This window comes from Psammomys obesus, unplaced genomic scaffold (genome assembly GCF_907164565.1).
Source record: "Psammomys obesus unplaced genomic scaffold, mPsaObe1.curated_primary_1811, whole genome shotgun sequence".
Taxonomy (NCBI): domain Eukaryota; kingdom Metazoa; phylum Chordata; class Mammalia; order Rodentia; family Muridae; genus Psammomys; species Psammomys obesus.
Window position 1 is genome coordinate 34,198,376 of NW_026596046.1, and position 21,181 is coordinate 34,219,556.

Below are 21,181 nucleotides of genomic sequence, written 5' to 3' on the forward strand. Positions count from 1 at the left end.
TTCTGCGCCGAAGCTCTAATAAACCACTGTAGTGCCAGGATACTGCACCAACGGGGCATCCAGCCTCTGTTCTTGCCTTGTCCCATGTCATCTCCACAACAGTGCACATTGCAGCCTTGGAAAATGTCAAGCCAGGACTATTACCTGCCCACCAGGCGTGTCCAGTCTCAACATTAGGACCCAATATTGTCATCGACAAAGTTCACGCACCAGAAAATGCTCTGTCTAATCACACATGAATCTCGTAATGTTTTAAAGAAGTTTATGTTTTTATGTTTGGGCCACATTTATCAGTATTCTTGGCTGCATGTGGCCCCCGGGCTGAAGGTTAAATACACTGGGGCCCTAAACCCTCTCTTACATTGGCTTCCCAAGCACCTCACCTCCAGGAGACCTGTGCCGTCTCTCCTCTGCCTGCCTCACCTGCACCCACTCTTCCTGTTTACCAAACCCAGACACACCCTCCTGGTTCCTTGCTGGTCCTTTAGCCGGCAGCCTTCAAGTCACCGGCTTCTTGGTGCAGGTTTCTGCCCAAAGGTCACCTCCTTGAAGAGCCTTATCTTAGGACGTTACTCTGGCCTGTGTTTCGTTTCTTCCATAACACTTACTGTTAAAACTACATTCTTGACAGGGAGTCCTCATGGCCATTTACACAATTTTATTAATTTTGATTATTGAGTGAATACCTAAGTGCCTTCCTTAGGCCTGACAGATAAAAGGGGCGCTCTAAACACACCCTGCCCCCATTCTAGGCCCCCCCCCGAAAGCTCTGTTCTACTTGACACTGACCTTCAAATTCCCCAGAACCACAACTGGCACAGGAAACAGTTAGTGAATAGACAGTAAGCCAAATTCTGGATCTGCTCTGTGTTAGCTTCCCTTTGAGGAAAGCTGGGGAAAGGGAGGTTAGAGGTCAGGGTCAAGAGGAGGCTATGATGTGAGCAAGCTGCTCCGTTTCTCTCAGCACCAGTTTGCTCATTCATTTTAGAAAAGGCAGCAGAACACTTTGCTCACTGGGCTGCAGGCGCCCAGCAGCACCAGGCACACCGTCCACCCCCTCCCGGGGTTAACAGGCTAGAAAGGTTGGCGTCTGCCGACCTGCTCAGTGTCCCTCAGAGTTAGAGCCGTGCTCTCCAAAGCCGACCCAGGAAGGACGATGCGGGCGTGGGGGTTACCTGGAGCCATCTGGCGCATCTTTCTGGACTGTTTGTTTTACTGGGAAGTAATCTAAAACACTGTTTGTTATAGTAACATAACCACAGATACTTACTGAGGAGGATGAAGAATTCATCTGCGTGTGCTCTGAGCATTAGCACTGGGCCCTGTGCTGATAGCATTGTGCTTGGAGGATTTTGGTTAGGGGCCTCTTGATTTTGGTTAGGGGCCTCTTGGGCTCACAAAATGAGCTTCCTGCTACCAACAGGACATTCTATTCTGCGCCTGTAAGACCCCTCCCCCGCCCTCCGCAGAGGGAGCAGGTGGCTTCCTGCTCTGCCCTAGTTGAGGCAAAGGAGGATCCCAGAGGCTGAGAAGGAGCAGGTGAAGTTACAGACCCTAATCCGTTTTCTCCTAGCTCTTACCACAGCCCACCCTGCCTGCCCCTCGGCCTCTACCCACCCTCCCCAATCTGGACATAATTCTAGTCATTATCCCGGGATGTTATTACCAACTGTATAAACAGACACTCTCTGTAAACAGCATAGGTAACTGCTTCTGAACATAATTACAGGAGATGTTTCCAGACCCACCATTGCATCAGAGCAAATGATAGCTTCCTTTCCTATCGTTAATACTCCCATATTAGGGGCCTATCAGGGCCAATTAGTCAAACCCCAGCAGCGAGGGGGTGAGAAAGACCTCCCAAATCTCCCACTGCCTGCAAAGCAAGAAGGGATCCCTCAAGATCCCTGCTAGAAGTCGATGGATTAAAACCCAGAACCCGGTCCTACCCCTCCTTAGCTTCATGGACTCCACCCTCGCACACCCCCCACCTGCTGCTTCTGCAAGGGGTAGCTGCGAACTTGAGGAAAGTCAAGATTTCCAAGAATACCAAGAACGCCGCGGACACCACTGCGTGCAGCTGCCTACCCACAAAAGTACAAGCGAGTTCTTTCAACTTGTGGATAGGTCACCTTCTGGTCTTAAGACCTGAGACCTTAAGACCAGCAGACCTGAGATGGGCTGAGATGGCTGATACCCAGAGCCGTCATTGCAGGCAACTGAGCTACGCCCGGGTGCTATCCATGATGCTACACGCTACCGGCCTCCAACCGGTCGACTCTCCGTCCCTTCCTTATCTCCTGTTCTCACCGCTTCCTCTTTCTGTCTGCCCCTCCCCTCCGCTTTCCACCCTCATCGGCTCTCCAGCGTTGCAGTCCGCTGCCCGCCCCCACCCCTTCTTCCTGTCCCTGCTGTGCCGTTGGGTGGTATCTCTCCAGAAGGGCGGGGGAGGGGAGGGTGGAGCAAAGGGCGCAGGCCCGGCTAGGCTTCTGGAATCTCTCGTCGTCCTCACGCAGGGGCGCCGCGGTGGCTGGGCCTCGGAGTCTGCGGATTTTCCGCTTGCATCTACCCGAGGACACAAAGGCCAACTCCAGGCGTGCGCGGGGGAGCGCGCTCGCACCCACGACTGTGCACACACACACGCACAACTGCACAAAGGCGTGCTACCTCTGCACGCGCGCGCACGCGCACACACACACACACACACACACACACACACACTCTTTCCCGACAGGCTCGCGCGCACAGCCGTGCACACGCACCCACACTGGCACGCGCTCGCGTGCACGCGCTCCCCTGGACCAGCAGCGGCCGGCAGCCCAGCCCTCGCTCTCTGGGCGCGCACACGCAGAGCCGCGCACGGAGCCACACACGCGCGCTCACACCCGCACGCTCCACGCCCCTGGCGGCGGCCCGGGCGCTGAGCTGCTGGAGCGACGGGCGGGGACCCGGGCGGGGGCGGCGGCGGCGACAGCGGAGGAGGCGGAGCGGGGTAGCCGGGAGCGGGCTGGCCCGCGCTCCTCCTGGCGGCCGGGGATTTTCCAGCCTGGGCGCTGACGCCGCGGACCTCCCTGCGGCCGCCGCGGACCATGGGCGACAAAGGGACGCGGTGAGTGCGGGTGGCCGCCCTGCCCCGTGCGCGCGCGGGGACGACCTGGGCGAGGGCACGGGCGGAGGTTCCAACCAGCGTCACCCGAGGTCTGGCACTCTGTTCTCCGCCGGAGCCTCTTGTGTGGTCGCCGGACAGAGCCATGTGGAAGGACCGAGCTGGCTAGGGTGGGCCAACCGGTCTGGTTCGCGGCTCTGAGGCGAGACGAGCTCACACACCCAGCCCTGCACCCTCCCGCTGGCACACACTGACAGCCGCGGCCACACTCTTCACACTGGTGACACGACGACGTCACACGCGTTCCCTCCCGCGCGCGCACACACTGGTCTGGCCACGCGTTCTTGCTGACGGTCCTGTTGGCATACACAGGTCCCCACTCGAACGCGCACCAGCTCTAACACACCCTCGTGTTGCCGCACACATGTGGGCAGACACCGACACACATATCCCGTCACATGGATGCTGCAAAGCACGCTGTGGCTAGTGCGCACAGTCTGTGTGTCAACCCGCTCCGACATGACACCGGCAGGACGCGGTGCGGCCACATGTCTTAGCTACACACCGAGGCAAACCGCAGGGATGCACGACAGAAAATGCCTGCAGGGCCTGCCCACCCCAGGGCAGTGGATACGCTCACTCCCTGTCCCCTCCTGGCGGGGCTGGAAACACGGGTCACCGGAGCGGAGGACTCTGGGACCTGGAAAGGCAGGTCCCATTCGCTAGGCCTCCTTCGCCTCTGACCTCCAAAGCATATCGCTGGAGGCTACAGCTAGCTGAGGGAGGTGAGGGGAACTGTTTTGTAGAGCCTGTCTTGAAAGGAGAGGTGAGGCCCTGGAGGTGGAAACTAGGTCAAAGTGGGAGGGTTAGGGGAGAAGCAGCTCAGCTCTTGGGGTCAACCTTGTGACCTAGACCAGCCTTGGCCAACTTTCTATCCTTTCGTCTTCCCTGGACGTCTCACTGTGGCCCTCCCTGCCCCCTCCCCTGGCCTTCTTGCACCGACTGTTTTTCATTGCTTTTCCTTTTGCTCTTAATTTTTGTGTCCTTCTCCCTGCCTTTACCTTCTCTCTTTCAGTATTTATTTATTAAGCTCCTGTTGTATATACTAGGCATAGCATAAGGGATGAGAGATGGTCAGAAAGGAAACATCGATGTGGGTCACATGTTGGGACCCTTAAACAAATTGATTTTTTTACCCACTGACAGCTGAGACAGTGTGTGAAAGGAGCTCTGGAAGTTATTCCCATTTCCCAGGAGGAGAAACTGAGGCACTGGGGTAACTCAGACACCTCGTGTTTTAAAAACTGCCCCCCCCCCCCAGCCTCTCTACTGATGGCTCTTCCAGGAGGTTAGTTTTCCTTTTCTGGTTTCCTCAAAGAGGAACCAAAGGGTGAGAAAGGTTGCTTCCCTTGCTTAAAGGTCAGGCGGAGGCAGAGGCCAGAGCCCCCTGTGTCTGCAGCTCTCCGCTCAAGCTCTGTGTGGACGCCAGGTGTGAGGGCTAGTCAGGTACCCACTCTCTGCAGAGGTACAGCCTGGGGAGACTGCAGAGGGTCAGGAGGTGTTTGCATTCACCCTGAGGGTCAGTCCCAGTGCAGCTGGCCGGCCAGCACTGTGACCCAGGCTTCCATCCTTGGAGGAAGGATGCCAGCCTCTCATCAGCCACATCCATCTCCCCTCACCCCCCAGATACCCCCTCGACCGGTAAGGTCGTGCTTTGCTCTCTGCTGGGCACAGCAGGGAGCCAGCAGCCATTGCCTTCTTTGTTCTCCTGTGCTGCTGGTGACCAGGGTGACTCAGCCCTGCTGGGCCTCCCCGCACTAGAGAAGTGTCACAGCTCCCTGGTAGCGTGAATTGTCACAGGATGAGGACACTGTGGCCTGCCAGACACCTGTTGGAAAACCTGTCTGAGGCCAGAGCCTTTGCCCTTGATTCAGGCTGCTTGATTCTAACTCAAGCGCAGACCCACCGTTCCCATCTGTAAGTTGGAGCAATCAGAACTTTGGCTTTCATGGCTCCCAAGAGCTTACTGAGCTCATAGGACATAGGAATATGCCAGGAAATACGACTAGGTAGATAAAACCCCACCTGTTCCTGCTCGCTCCCCCTCCCTGAGCCCTTCTAGAACACCATGAACTCTGCCATCCCCTTTCTAGACCGATCTGGATAAGAACATTGCAAAGAGGCTTTCACCATTGTGTCCCACTAGCCTCGACATTTCGCTCTGTGAACTGGAAAGGACACTGCGAATACTCAATACTCTTAGGCTCTGGAGCCGTCATCACACCTATCGGCCTGTCAGAGAAAGTGATAATGAACACTAATCAAAACGGTCACTGCCCTCTGGGAAATCCCTGGGTTGAGAGAGAGGAGTCACAAGGCAGGAACATGCTGGCACCAAGATGGGACCGTAAGAGGGGTCCCAGGAGCACAGGTTCATTCATTAAAGGGAGTGGCTTCTTTGTGCCCTGAAGCTGGAGTTTCTAGAGCTGAACCCCAGAAGATTTATCCCCAGGTGACTGTGATGCGGGACCTAGTGCTGTGGTAGGTGGACCCTCATCCCCACCAGGGCTCTGGGCTAGATGTGGCCCAAAGCGAATGAGCTTTGGAAGTGGGGCCCGGCAAGCTAGATGGCTGATTGGACCAATTAGTCTCGGGCTTGCCTCTTCCGGGGCCTTTCCCACGGACCGTGTTGGTCGAAGACAGCAACGGGGAGGCACAGAGTAGCCAGTTGACCTCCGCCAGGCTATCCTCTCCACTGCCTCCCGGGGTGACACAGCCGACTGTGTCTGCCTGCCTGGGGTTAGAGTTATGTTTGCATTTTCCTGAGGATGGCTCCAGGAAAATGCTTGCTGCTTAAGCATGGGGTCCTGAATTGTCGTCTCCTGAACCCACATAAAAGCTGGACGTGGTGGTCCCTAACCCTGGAGCTGGGGGTGAGGGTCAGGAGGGGAAGGGATGTGGAAACGGATGTGTTGCTGGAGCTCTCTGGCCAGCCAGTCTGGCTCTCTGATTTAGTGGAGACTGTCTCAAGACATAGGGTGGAGAGGATCTGAGGAAGAGGTCCGATTCTACATACGTGCACATTATATGTGCATGCACATCAGCACACATTCGAGAAGTATGTGCATTATCTTGTTGTACTCTTCCCACAGTGTAGTAACATGGGAATGGCTGTTCCCATTTTAAAGGTGAGGAAATCAGCTAGGAGAGAGAGGAAGCATGTCCATTATCACTCAGTCCGCCAGCATCTAAACAGAGGTCCCCCTGCCCACCAAGTCCTCTCTGCTGCCCTATGCATACGGCTACTGAGAGGGAAAGGGGCTTGTCCTGTCCACAGCTGGCCTCTTAGCTGCCCCCAGCCGGTCCTAACTAACTCCAGAAAGTGACCTGAAGGCTCATCTTGAGCCAACAGGAGGGATGGGGTGGAATTTCCTTTGCGACAGATGTTGATGAACACTCCCCACTCTCTGCACGCTCCCCCCCACCCCCAGGTTCCAGGGAGGGAGGGTGGTTGTAATGGGGATTTGCAGTCACCAGCTCTCTGTGAACCTTGGCTGTCTTTCTTGAGGTGGTTAAGCCCTGCGTGACCCATCTTGGCTAGAACATGGGGAAGTCCTGTGGCTTTGGCAGGACTGCTCCTGGGCTGCTGCTAGGCGTGGCGGGGAGCCTGGCCCAGTGTCCCTGATTCCCAGCTGGCTTCAGGCTGCAGACTCCTTTGATGGCTCGTTTCCTTTCAAGTCTAGACCTCCTGGCTGAAACCTCTAGTTGGCATGGGGTCAGGGGTCCTTAGTCGAGGGCTTGCCTCTTCCGGGGCCTTTCCCACGGACCGTGTTGGTCGAAGACAGCAACGGGGAGGCACAGTTGACCTCCGCCAGGCTATCCTCTCCACTGCCTCCCGGGGTGACACAGCCGACTGACTGACTCTCCAGCTAATAAGGCCTGCATGGGTGGCGGGGACCTTTGGACCTCAGGTTAGGGACAGAGGGACAGGTAGGGACTTGAAAGGCTTCTGTGTGGAGGATGTAGAAGACCTTGGTGTCAGGAGAGGGAGAGTAAGGAGAAAAGATGGTGAGGAGAGCACTGGTGTATGGAATAGAAGGAGGCAGCAGGCAGCTGAGGACAGCTGGGGCCTGGCGTCCCAGACGCAGGGAAGGACTGCAGAGGGTGGAGGAGTGGCTGCAGCCAGATCCCCATGTTTACCAGGAGATGGTGGATGGCTTGGTGGAGTGCTGAGATTACTGCGGAGTAAAGCAGGCAGGGAAGGGAGGAGGAGTCCCTGCTTGTCTGTGTGCCTCCAGGACCTCTGAGCTTCTGAAATCAGTGAGGGCTTCCTGGAGGAATCCAGGTCTGGTAGGATGGAAAAAGCGCAGTGCGGTGCGTGACATGCCAGGGCAGGCAAGCTCCCGGAGTGAGTAAGTGAGGGTCGTCTGGCTCTGGTGGAGGTCTGGAAGGGCTTCCTGGATCAGCTGACCCTGAGCTGGCTGCTGGAGCTTGAGGAAGGTCTAGATGACAGGAGGAAGAGCCCACGCCAAGGTCTTGACATTAGCTTAGCCGAGTAACCTGGCATGTTCTCACTTGTACACGGAATGGGGCGGAGGGAAGGCTTTGTTCCCCAGTTGGTGAGCTCTTTTTGGTTCTGGCTGTGACTGCTTCTTGTTGGTGGGCCCACCAGCCTTCAGATCTCGTTCTTGGAAGATGCCTGGCAGAGCTTTTTTGAACTAGATTGAACTCTGTCCTCTTTATGCCTCTGCTTTCGGCCCCGGAGGGGGCCCCTGAGTGCTGATGTAAATTCCATCCCTTCCATTAGGGGTCCCTCAGAACCAAAGCGCTACTTCTCACATTGGGGCTGGGTGTCCAGAGGAGGGGGATCAGGGCTCATTTAGCCTGGGCGATCCTCAGGCACTCTTTCAGACTGGAGGCTGCTTAGCAGACAGTGTCATTACGACATACGGCTCGTGAGGCTGCTGATGGCGAGGCTCATCACTGTATATATGCTGGGACAGAACAGGGGTCCTCCTGGGCAGATTTCCAGGCACTGCCCTGCCATGTGCGGGGTGGATCCTGTCCCTGGGGGTGGGTGGCTTGATTCCTAGCAAGGGAGTGGAGAACGGGGGTAGGACTGGGTGGCTGGGGAACAAAGAGCTCCGTTGTCCAGCCCCTTCTTTGCCTCTCTCCTCATAGGAGCCCTGGCTGGGTCATCTCTCAGGAGACAGCCTCCTCCTTCCTGGGACTGGCCCATCTCTAGCCCTACCTCAGAAGAACTCCTTGTTCCTGCTAGGGAGACCTGTTGCCAGATGAGGCCTCAGGAGGCCAGGCCCCAGGGGCTGGACCTCACAGGTCCCTGGAGGTCTGTGTGATTGAGAGGATGGGGGCCAGTCTGGTGAGGTTCCCATAGACCTTGGGTCCCAGGGAGAGAAAACTGACTGTTGGCTGAAGAGACTCAGCAAGGTGGGGGGCTGTGGCAGGAGGCACGACTCTCTAATTGCTGAGCTGTGGGGCAGAATGTCCCTTCCACGCTGGCCTGGGGCCTAGGGATTCAGTTAGGTCCCCTTGGTGCTTTCACAGCCTCACCCCTCTGATATGCCACCAATGGGGGTGGAAAGGTTTTGGCAAAGGACCAAGAGAGTAGACTGGGATGGACCATCCTAGGAGCCCTCCAGCCTGTGTTCGCTGTTCACACACTACCGTAAGACCTAAGATGTGATTCACAGACTTTGAGCCCTAGCATCTCCTAACCAGCCTGAGGTGTGAGGCTCTTCTCTTGCATTCTGATTACTGGCTTTCCTTCCGGGGGCCAAAAATGGGGAGATGGACAGGTTGGACCTCTGTTACAGATGGGTGAGGCAAGGAAGCATGTCTAGGGTGTAGAGTCAGTGGTGATAGGATGCATCTCCTGTTGCTTCTGTGGCGTCAGATCATCCGTTAGTAGTGGCCTTCACTGTTTGGTTTCATCTCCAGCCTCCAGGGACATCAAATCAACTAGTTGTTGGCGGGTCCCTGAAGGTCAGTATCCTCTGACTATGCTATTTCTTCCTAGATATCTTTCCCTCTTCCCTTCAGTTCCCCCCATTCCTCAACAGGGTCTCTCTATGTACCCAACTGTCCTAGAACTCACTCTGTAGACCAGGCTAGCCTTGAACTCACAGGTCTGCCTGCCTCTGCCTCCCAAGTGCCAGGATCAAAGGCATGTGTCACCATGCCTGGCTCCTTCAAGACCTTCAGGGATCACTTCCTTCAGGAAGCAGCCTGGGTCTCTGTGGTACTCTGGGGATTGTCGAAGCTGGCCTTTCTGATGTCATCAGTCCTATCAGGCATAGATTGGTATGCTCTGGGAAAAACAAACTTCGTGGGTTTCAAATCCCACCTTTGACATTGAGAAGCAGAAAGTCTAACCAGTTGTTTAGCTGCTTCTGGCTCACTGTAAAGCTCTGAGGGAGCTGTCTCAAGGGTTAGGTGGGTCTGACAGGCCTGGATACTTCCAGGAAGCCCTCATTGATCCCCAAAGCTTTTTGAGCTTTGCTGTCTTCTCATGCACACTTTCCTCTCTCCCTGCTTGCATCTTGTGGTATTCTAATATGAAGCAAGAACTCTGCAAGGGTGCCTGGCCCAGGTTGCCTGTCCCTAGTGTCTGTGCAGGCACTGAGCTCCATAAATACTTGTTCAGTGAAGGAAACGGAATGGAGGCGTTTCAGTGGGAGATGTCCTCAGAGGGGAGAGAAGGATTTCAGAGTAGCACAGAGCCACAGGAATTAGATTAGGCTCATGGCCCAAAAGACAGAGGTCATGGGATGGCCAACTTTCTCTTGATTAAAGGATGTAGTTTCTGATCATGGAACTTGCTGGCAGGGGATCCATGGCCCCTGGAGCTGCTGCTGCTGCTGCTGCTGCTGCTGCTACTTCCTCATGGTAGCACTGTCTGAGCATCTGTCTGCTTGTCCAAATCTCATGGTACTCGGGTTTGAACCCATGTGTGCTAGACAAGTGCTCTGCAGCTGAGCTATAGCCCAGCCTTGTTTCTGTTTTTAGGCAGGGTCCCTAGCTCAGGCTGGCCGTCATCTTCCTATACAGCCAAGGTTGATCTTGAACCTTTGATCCTCCTGCCTCTACCTCCAGAGTGCTGGGATTACAGGCCTGTATCAGTATGCTTGGTTTATGTGGTGGCAGGGGTGTGAAGCCAGGGCCACATGCATACTAGGCAAACACTCAGACACTTAATCATCTGAGCTACATCCCAGCCCAGATCCCACTTTTTAAGTGCCCCATGTAGAGCAATCTTCCCCCTCAGTGTGGGCTCCTTCTGTCTTGCTCATCCTCAGACGTCCCTGAGCCTGTCTTTCTTTGCTTTGGACAGTGGCGTGAGAGAGCAGGGAGTCCCATTTGAGAGTGGACATCTGGGCCTGCCTACAGTACACCCAGTGTGGTTTGACCTGGCTTACAGAGGGGACCCTGGCTACCCATGATCTTCCCGGATCAAGGAGCTCTTTATGCAGTTCAAGAGCCTGCCTTGGCTGGCAGAGCCTAGGTCTCCCCATTGGCTGCCCAGTGGGCAAGTGCTCAGAACCCACCTCATTATAAGGGACAGAATTCTGGGCACTGGATCCAGCAGGCTGTGGTCATAATCAGCTAATTAAACCTCCTAAGAATGGATGTTTGGTGCAGAGGAGTATGTAGGGGGGTCAGGGTGGGTGGAGAGGCTGGGAGAGAGTAAAAAGAGACTGAGAGCTGAGCCTGCTGGGCAGATCTGGGAAAGGGTAGCAGAAAGAAGGGAGAGGAGCTGGAGAGCAAGGAAATGTACAGATGCAGGGTGGCCGCCACCTGGCAAAATGGGAGCCCGAATCCCACTTCCTCGCTGTCTCTCATATCAAGGCAAGCTGCTACTCTTCTCTGAGCCCCAACTTCTCAAGCTTTGGCCTAGGAAGTCTCTGGGTTCTCTCCCCATTTTACAGGTTCTGTGATGAGGAGGGGAAAAGGCCCAAGCGGAAGCAAAGGCATAGCCTCCAGCAGCCTGCATCTCCGGAGGAGCAGACAGCGCCCTGCTTTGCTGTAACCCTCTGGTCTGGTTAGCCCTGGGCCAAGCTGTTATGGGTTAAGTGGAAGGGAAGGCTTGCCAGTAACCAGCTAGGCTGCTGCTCTCCCCAGGCACCTCCTATCCCCAGGCTGAGTCCTGCCCAGTACTGTCCTGTAATTCCAAATATTGTTCACAGGAGATACTGCTTAAAGCTCTGCTTTCCCTCCCCAGGGATGAAGCAGTCTTTTCCATCTCTGTAGAAATCTCCCAGGTAGGGCTAGAGAGATGCCTCAGTGGTTAAGAGTGCTGTCTGCTCCTCCAAAGGACCCGGGTTCAATCCCCAGTACCCACATGGCAGCTCACAACTGTCTATAACTTCAGTTCCAGGAATTCTGACACCTTCATACCAATGCACAGAGAATAAAATTAAATAAATAATTTTTTAAAAGAAATTTCCCTCCCAGGTAGTTCTCTCTCTCTCTCTCTCTCTCTCTCTCTCTCTCTGTGTGTGTGTGTGTGTGTGTGTGTGTGTGTGTTTCGATGTGGACTGTGGATTTTACAGTAAGGTAACCTCAGCTACTACCCACTGAGCTCTCACTAGTTCACGATCATGACCCTGGTCAAGGAGCTTGGACTCTCTGGGCCTCAGTTTCCACATTTGGGAAGTCAGTATACCTATCACCCTGAGTGGCTGTGGGCCCAGAGGTTAGGATAAAATCACTAATACAGACAGGAGTGGTGGTGCGCAGCTGTGGTCCGAGCACGCAGGAGGATTGCCTGGAACTGGAGGCCAACTGGCATCTGAGGTAAAAGGGCCGGTGAGATGGTTCAGCTAGTGAAGGCACTTGCTGCGAAGACTAACTCCCAGAGTTTGCTCTCCAGAGAGAACGGATTCTTATTCACATGGACACACAAATAGATAAAGTGTGATATGTACGTCACTTGCTATCGACGCCTGGGAAATGGACTTTGGCTTTTGTGTGCCTCTCCCCTCCACTCATCCCCTCCCTGTTCCTCCTCCGTGATTTCCTCTCCCGACTCTCCCCGGCTGGCCCTGCGCGCTCTGCTGGATGGTGGTCAGCGGGGTTGCCCAGGGCCATAGGAGACCAGTCATGACAGGAAAGGGAAGTGAGATTATTACCCAGGGCCATCGTTGTAGTGTTGGGGTGGGGTGCCTCCTTTCTGGCCCCTGCTGCCAAAGCAGATTTTCTAAGAGGAAGTGGGGAGAGATTGCAAAGCTGAAAGGTTGGAGCAACTGTGGGTTGCTCCAGAGGCCCTTGGCCTCTCAGCCCAGCCCCAGCCCTAGTTCCTTTAACCCTCACCCCCTGTTCAGAGTACAGAGCCTGGGTTTGCTGCCCGGGAAGCCGGCAGGCCACTTTTTCACACACTTGAAAAACAACAGCCCTTCCCGGTTCCCAGCATTCAGCAGGAGGGGCTGGAGAGATGTCGGGAGGGCTGGGGACTGGCAGCACACGGCAGGAGGCTGCCTCTGCTTCCCCAGCCTCTTGCCAGCTGCAGAGTGGGGCTGTGACCTGCCCCCAGCCAGGGCCTCTGACTTGGAGGATGAAGCCTAGGAGGCTGGTTATATAAGTCAGCAGGACTCTCTGCTCACTTCCTTCTTCCCTACCCAGTGAGGCCCTGCAGGCGGAGGCAGGTGCTGCTTTGCTCAGAATCTAGGCCCAGCAGGTTACAGTGACTGTGCTGAGGTGCGGTGGGGTGCGGGGTGGTCTCCTCGTCCACGCCCTGTGGGACAAGCCTGCGGCCTGTCTCAGTGAAGGCCACTGGGATGGCAGTGAGCATTGCCTCCTCCTACACTCTGAGGAGTCAGCTGCAGAACTTCATTAGAGGAAGCAGGCGGCAGGCCTGAGATCATTTGCCTACAAACTGGCCCCAGAGGGGAGCTGGCCTCTGCAGCCAGAAGAACAGATCGCCAGCATTTTTCAGTTTGTTCCATTCCATTCCACAAACATTTCTTCAGTGCTGGGTAGGTGCCAGACCTCTGCTACAGGCATGTCCCTGGAGTGGCCCAGACTACCACAGTGGACATTTAAGGAGCAGTTCTCAGTGGCTGGTGTCCTGGCCGTCCTGGAACTCTCATGAATGAAAAGCTGTTGGGGCTTTCAGAAACGGCTTATTCCCTTTCTGCTGGGCCATGCCACTCCCCTCCCCAGGAGGTGCTAATGAATAAAAGTTTCTCTGAGTGTCTTGCAGGTCCTGTGCTGGACACGCTGGGCACCTGAGATAGGCAGTAAGCCTTTTATGGTTCTTTCATGTTTGGGGGAGAAGGAAAGTAAACGGTTATAACCAACCTACCTTCCTTTTTTCCTTCCTTCCTTCCTTCCTTCCTTCCTTCCTTCCTTCCTTCCTTCCTTCCTTCCTTCCCTCCCTCCCTCCCTCCTTCCCTCTCTTTCTAAAATAGGGTTTCTCTGTGTAGCCCTGGCTGTCCTGGAACTCACTCAAGCTCAGAGATCCACCTGCCTCTGTTTCCCGAGTGCTGGCGAGCACTCCACTTCCCAGCTGGCTGTAACATTCTTAAGGGCGTGGTAAGCCGTATCGGTGTTTACCACTGGACATAACCACCCAGGGTTAAGGCTCAGAGGCCACGATACATAACAGGGGACACCTGAGCATGCTGTGGGAGATACATTTGATAGGACTAAGAGATGAGCTTGGAGGTGTGTGAAACAGGCCTTCATCTGGGACTGGAGAACCCCTTGTGTCAGCTTGAGTTTCATGGCTTTTGGTAAGGAGTTTCTTGGGAATGCAAAACAAAACAAAACTGGGTTGAAGCTAATCATGGTGGTGCATGCCTGTAATCTCAGCACTTGGGAGAAATGGAGGAGGAGGGCTACGAGTGTGAGGTCATCCTGCTGTACATGATAAGCTGCAGACCAGCTAGGGTGACATAGCAAGTTGTGCTCCCCCCGCCCCCCCTTAAACAAAACAGAAACAAAAAGGTCAAGAAATCAAGGGTGAAAGTCAACGTGTCACAGTGAGTGCTCTAGTGAGATTACAAATGAGATGGACATATTGGCAGACACCGGGCTGACAGTGCTGGAGGCAGGGCTGCCCGGAGCAGGGGTGGTCGTGGTAGGGGCTGGCCTGGTGGCAAGCTGGGGTTTCCAATCTTCTCTCCAACAGAGCAGATCCTACAGAAGACCACTGGAAGTTTCCAGCAGAGTACGAGACTGGGGAGCTAAGTCTTAGGAGAGACAGCACCCGTTTGGGACTGTGGCCAGGAAGGGGCATGTGTGCTAGTCTCTATAGTTTAGAGCGCCGTCTTTGGGGACATTACAAGAGGGAGCAGGCTAGGGTTTTCACTTCAGTGTCTGTCTGTGGGTGAGATGCTGAAATTGTGGGGAAGTGGTACCCTCCTTTTTACTGTACTGTCTATGCTAATGAGCGTGCCCAGCTTATTAGCAAGGCTCATCTGGTGGGTGAGATTCTTGTCAGGAAACTCTGTGGCCCTGGGGCTGGGAGAAAACGGAAGGCATTTAAAAAGACTTAGTAAGGAGAATTTGGATTTTTTTTTTCTCCAATATCCTAAAAAGGACAAAGCTGATGACAGGTTATAATCAAGCAGTTCATATGCACACCACTCTTTCTCAGAAAAGCGCGCTGCCTTTTCTGCAGCCATTCAGCAGCCATGATGGAAATCACCATTTTGCAAAGTGAACCCTGCAGTAGGAAATTTTCAGAGGACTGTGGTGAGCCCTGTGGCCACAGGTGATCCTGGGTTCCTCCAGCCACAGCTTCCTTATAATTGAGGTTGTCTCTGGGACAGATATGACTTGAGTCCATACTCCCTGAAGAGAAACCCACTCCCTGCCCTGGGCAGTCTCAGACATTCAGTCTGAATGGTGATGTTTGCATGTTTTCTAATGCTGCTTCATTCAACCAGCTTCCGGTCTGGGCCCTTCCACTGGCTTCTGCCTGTTCCATGGCTCAGTATATGGCCTTGAAGCAGTCCTTTTGTTTGGAAACACAGCAGACCGTGACCTTCCCAGATTAAAAGCTAACCAGTTGCTCCTTCCAGGAGCATCCCTGGTTTTCAGGTGGCACCAAGATTACTGCAGTTCCTGTCCCTAACTTCCTGCCTGCTGTTCCCACGCTGCGGACACTGGCGTTTCCTTAGTGGCCATTGAGTTTCCATACCTTATATCTCTATCAGATCGGGCGTTTTGTCTGGAGAGCCCGTCCTCCTCTAATTGGTAGGAGCTTCTTTATATGTTCAAGACTCAACTTTCACTGTGTAATGCAAGCTGGCCTTGTACTTGAGGCGATCCTCCCGCCGCAGCCTTCTGAGTACTGGGAATGAAGGCATGTGCTCCTAAACGTCTCTCCTTCCTTAGACCCTTCCATCCCCTCCACCCATCACATTTTGAGACAGGGTCTCACGTATCCCAGGCTGGCCTCAAATTCACTATGCATTTGAGGATGATCCTGAACTTGTGATTCTCCTGTGCCCACATCCTAAATGTTGGGGTTGCAGGGATGTGCTATTGGAATGGGTTTATGTTGCTGGGAACTGAAGCCAGGTGAAGCAAGTATTTCTGCCAACTGAGCTACTTCCCCAGCCCTCTTTCCTTCTAGCTTAAGTTGAACAGTTGTTGGGCACCTTTTTTAGGCGTGGAACTTTCTCTTGGCTCTGTGCTCCCCCAAGGAAGAACAAATAGTCCTCATGGTCCCTTGGCACCGACAGGACTCCTTGGTGGCACTCTATGCCAGAGCGGGCTACCGACCAACAGACAGGGTTCTCTTACTCCTGTCAGAGGCTGTCCTTGGGGTCTGAGTTAGGGAAGGTGGGTCGGAGTAGGTTCAGAGGAAGTGGGCCTGAGCTGCTGACCCAAAGGAGAAGCACCCTTTCCTTCTTCTCACTTCCTGGTTCCAGCGCTGAAAGAAAGCAGACAGAAGTAGTAGAAAAGGGGAAATGGATGTATTTTGGTTGGGAGATTGGGATTTCCTGGCTTGGAGGTGATTAAGCAAGGCCCAAGCCTCTGTCGACCTCTTTTCCTTTTTCTACGCACCTTCTGCCTGCAGAGGGCTCGCTGACAGGCACTACAAAACTGACGTGGCATTCTTGTGTCTGTGCACCTCTGTTTGCATGCTGGAACTCACCTTTCCTTCTATCTGTCTAGTTGGATCCGAGTTCAAGTCTTGATAAGCACTTGTAGCTCCATAACCTTGGGCCAGCCATGCTACCTTTCTGAGCCTTGGTTCCTTCAGCATACCATAGAAAGAACTGTGCCTTCCTCATAGGGTAGTGTTGCCTGCAGGCGCAGGGCTAAGCAGGTGTCTTTGAAAGCACCCGTCTGCTGGGTGGAGGCTGCTTTCAGGTCAGCAGCTTCCTGAAAGTGTTGACCGTCACCTGGGCCAGGGCCAGGCACACAGTGCTATGCTAGCCTTCTTGGGAGTGTCTTGTTTTTGCACTTCAGGGGACCCTAACCGCTCCCCCAAGCTCAGTGCTGGGCACATTGGGGCAGAGTTACTTTCTTAGTTACTGTTCTATTGCTGTGAAGAGACACCACGATCAAGACAACTTATAAAAGGAAGCATTTAATTGGGGCTTGGGCTTGCCAGCAGTATCAGAGGGAGAGAGTCCGTGACCATCATGGTGGTAATCATGGTGTCAGGCAGGCATGGCACCAGAGCAGTAGCTGAGAGCTTACACCTGATCCTCAGGCAGGAGTCAGAGAGAGAGAGGCTGGGCCTAGCATGGGCTTTTGAAACCTCAAAGCCCACCCCTAGTGACGCACTGCCTCCAAAAAGGCCACGCCTCCTAGTCCTTCCTAAAACAGTCCTGTCAACTGGGAAGCAGACATTTAGACATAAGGAGACCGTTCTCATTTGAAACACCACATTTTCCTACTGAGAATTTTCCATAAATGCTTGTGGATAAGGTGTATCAGTTGATGAATCAATGAGTTCATCGTTCGTGCAGGACAGGGGCAGGGACTAGAACAAATAAAAGCAAGTACTGGTTTGTGACGTGAGACAGGAAGCAACAAAAGTACCTGGAAGGCCCAGGCGGTGGACAGTGAGGAAAAATCTGGGCCGTGGGAAGTGGAAGGGCCCAAGGCCCAGAGTGTGTGAGGCTCTGAAACGCGCTTCCGACGTCTAAGGCTCTCTTGAAGGTCTCGAGGAAAGGGAGGGCAGTGGTTTCTGCTGTTTAGGAAGATCTGTCCCAAGTTCCCAGCTGCGCTTCCGCCCCAGCAGCTCAAGTCCTTCACTCTGTGGTCCACTCCCCTCAAAGTGTCTGCCTATTGCTTCTTTCCTCCAGGGTGAGTTGAGACTGGGCCACGGCTAGGGCGGGAGGTGGGAGAGGAGGGCTTCAGGTCCACGCTCGGCTCCGTTCTCAAAAAAGAAGGGCTCAGCTTCTCACCTGCCCCACAGGGGTACAGCCCTCCACCTAAGCGTCTGTGCCACGGCTCCTGTAGAAAGGCCCTGGTGTATCTAGTCCATAGTTTATATATACTTACTGTCTCCTTTTGAAAAATGGGGGATGAAACAACTTACCCTGTGTGGCTGCTGGGACTATGCTGTGTGCTAGCTGGCAGGTGAGGGTCTCGGCTACTCCGGGTTGCAGGCGCAGCTGGGGGCGGATCCTGCCGGCGGAAGGATCTTCTCAGGGATGTGCGTCAGGATCGCCAAGAAACCCGCTGGTGTGGCCTCTGTGAGCAGCAGGCCCCGGACTCAGACCCGGACCACGGCAGGGAGGGTTCCACACCAGAAGAACTTTCTCAGAGCCTCGTCTGTCTGTTGGGCGGGGGGCAGGGCCTTTGCGAAGGCGGGTTATGCTCAGATCGCCTCTGGGCCCTTCCTCCAGTCCCGAGGCAGATTTACTTCCAGGCAAAGCTGCACCTCAGCTTCAGGCCTTCCACACCCCAGGCTCCTCTTAGGGCCTCATCTTGTGTCCCAGGGCCCAGAGCCCTTCCTGAACTTTGAAGAAGGACGATCAGATGTATTGTTCACATATTAGGTTTTTTGTTTGGTTGGTTTAAAAACAAACTTCTGGGATGAGGGTTGTAGCTCGTGTGCATGGCCCTGGCTTAGGTTTCCAGCACCCATAAACGGTGGGCAGTGGTGCATGTCTGTAATCTTAGCACGTGGGGGACAGGGCGGGACAAACCAGGAGGGTGGTCTGCTCTGCATCAGCTCTGCACCGCTGGACTGCAAGGGGACTATCAGAGACCGCTCGAGCCTGTAAGGGGCTTTTCAGAGGGAAGGGCTGGAAGAAGCCTGGCCTGGCCTTCTCAGCTCCAGCATCTGGATGAGGAATCTGGTTGCTTTGGGGCCTGCAGCCACTGCCAGGGCAGCTTAGTGGAACTTCACTGCTCAGTAAGGAAGCCAGGCTCCACTCTGCTCTTCTGCAGTCCCAGTGGGGGCTGCCTGTCCTTCCCACGTCAGTGCCCGCTTTAGGGAAGAGAGGGAGGAGCTACAAGGAGAGACGGGGGGGCCTGGTTATTAGGATAGGTTTTAAATCTCGCGTCAAACTGGGCGTGATGTGCCATCTTAGCGCCAGACCGACTGAGCCACATCAGTTCAAGACCACCTTCAACCGCATGGTGAGTCCAAGGCTGGCTTTGGCTACATGAAACCTTGTTTCAAAAGAAAAAAAAAAATCACATCTCAACTCTTGTGCTTGTCAGGTTAGTGAATGTGAAATGGTTACATAGTTTTCCTGAACGTTTTTTTTTTTTCCATTTTAAAAGTGGGTTAATGCCGTGTCCTTTCTGTGGTGAGCCCCAAAAGAGATGATATGGGACTTCAGATAGGGCCTGGCACAGAGTGGGTCTTTAGATCGTGCCTGGCACTTTCCATAATCCTCGTTAGCTTACATCCTGCACTGTGCCCTGAGTCAGTGTTGGCTCCTTGAGTTTTGTTCTGTTCATCTTGTGACCTTTCCCAGCCAGTACCCGGCGTCCCCAAGACATTTTGAAAGGGTCTGTAAGAAGAAAAGAAAGTTCTTTTAGCTAAAAATCTCCATGTTCTGTGCACCTACTGTGTGCTCCTGCCAGGGAGCTTTTGTGTGATTTTTGCCCTGCTGAGTGCCAGTGGCTGTGACTGTTGCTAGGGCTCCCGGAGGCCAGCAACTTTGTTCTCTGCAGAGCCCTGTAATCAAATTGCTGTTAGTGACAATCTGCCATCTGCCATCTCCCTGCCGCGGAATGCAGACACCCTGGGAGCTGAGTCTCCAGGTTTCAGCGCTGGTACCAGCGGTATGCAGTATGAATTCCTTGCCGAGGACAGGCCGATGCTTCTTCTCCCTCTCCTAAGCCAAGCCTGCCTTCCTATCCAGCCCAGCCATTTTCTAGGTGGGGCAAGCCTGGTTCAGAGTCAGTTTCCTCAGATTCAGATCGGGCAGCCAGATAAATCAAGTGTTCTGCAGGGTCTTGGAGGAGGTAATGCTGAAAGCCAGCTGTTGTTTTCAATGGATCTTCAAGAGTCCTTTCATTTGACCTGTGATCCGTCCGCCTGGGGTGGAGGGCCTGACAGCACAGATACTCTATTTCTAGTGGACCCTCACCACTGGCCTCACAATGGGTTTGGAGCTCTGTGCAAAACTGTTTATGTTTCCACAGCAGAATTTATTGCCCAGCCTGGCCTTCTGCAATTAATTATAAACCAAACAAATAACTTGTCTCTGGGAAGCTGGAGATTGGCATAAACATTTATGTATAGCCAGGGGCCAGCCCGGAGGCTGGGTACTTCCCTCTGGCCTTGGGAACAGAGAGGCAGGATGGATGGGGTGGACCCATTTCCACCTGAGCTTAGGAGGTCTTGTACGTGTGTTCTCTCTTTCAGTCTTCCAAATTACTCCAGACTTGCTTCCCCACTTGTAAAGGGAGACTCAGAGTTAAGCACTGTGTCCAAGACCACTCTGCTTGCAGGGAGAGTTGTCCATCTGCCCATCCATCCATCCATCTGTCTGTCAGATATTTATCAAGCTCTCGTCACATGGGAAGGGGGTGTCCTAAGGTGACTGAATTTGTAGGCACAAGGTGGTGGCTTTGGGGCTGGGCATGTGGCTTAGTTGGTGGAGTGCTTACCTAGCATTTATGAAGTCCTGGGTTCAATTCTACCTGAAGCAAGAGGATCAGAAGTTAGAGGGAATGCTGAATGTGGTGACACATACCTTGAACTCAGTACTCAGGAGGCAGAGACAGGGGGATCTGTGAGTTTGAGGCCAGCCTGGTCTACAAAGCCAGTTCCACAGCAGTTTCGGCTATATAGCTTTATTATTATTATTAATTATTATTATTACTTTGTATACCTTTTGAGACTATAATATAATTATATTGCCTCTCCCCTTTCCCTTTCCTCTCTCCATAGCCTCTCACACACACTTCCCTGCTCTCTTTCAAATTCATGGCCTCTTTTTCATTAAGTCTAGTTACATGTGTACATGAACATACGTGTATTTTCCTAGATGTAACCTGCTCAGTGTGTTACCGGTGTGTTTGTTCTTAGGGCTGGCCAGTGGGTATTGGATAAGCATACGATCTTCCTTGGGGAAGATGATTTCTCCCGCTCTCAGTATTCCTTAGTTGCCTGTACTTCTCTGTGTAGGGCTGAGGCCTGATGGCCTTCCAGGGTCACTTCAGCATGTCTGGTTAGTGAGAGCTTATCTAAAAAGATGGAGTTCTAAGCCTGAGCCTTCGTGACAGAGGTAGGGAGTTTGATGATCCTATCCCAAAACAGAGGAAGAAGGTGAGGGTCTGTGAGGGTCTGTGAGGATCTGTGGTGGTCAGGCTCTGCTGTGTCATGGGGGGCTGGTCTGGCTGGAACAGCTTGAGCAGGAAGCACCTCAAGGGCAGCCTCGTTGCTCCACTTTCCAGACCTGGAATTCTACGCAGGCCGAATATCCTTCACACTTGGGAGATGTTTGAGAGTTGAGATTTTGGAATATTTGCATATACGTCATAAGATTTCTTGGGGATGGGACCCAATTTAATCCAAAATCCATTTGTTTCGTGTATGCTTTATACTGGTAGCCTGATGGTAATGGTAATTTTATAGGTGTGTGTGTGTGTGTGTGTGTGTGTGTGTGTGTGTGTGTGTGTGTG

General features: G+C 53.6%; 1 protein-coding gene across 1 annotated transcript in view; it reads left to right on the forward strand.

The window, feature by feature from the left end:
• Positions 1 to 2,971: 2,971 nt before the first annotated feature.
• Arrb1 (arrestin beta 1) overlaps positions 2,972 to 21,181 on the forward strand; it is a 71,014-nt gene continuing 52,804 nt past the window's right edge. Inside the window, exon 1 of the mRNA XM_055623073.1 lies at positions 2,972 to 3,109. Within this exon, the coding sequence (XP_055479048.1) occupies positions 3,090 to 3,109 (20 nt within the window). The 5' untranslated portion in view covers positions 2,972 to 3,089. The remainder of the gene's footprint in view (positions 3,110 to 21,181) is intronic.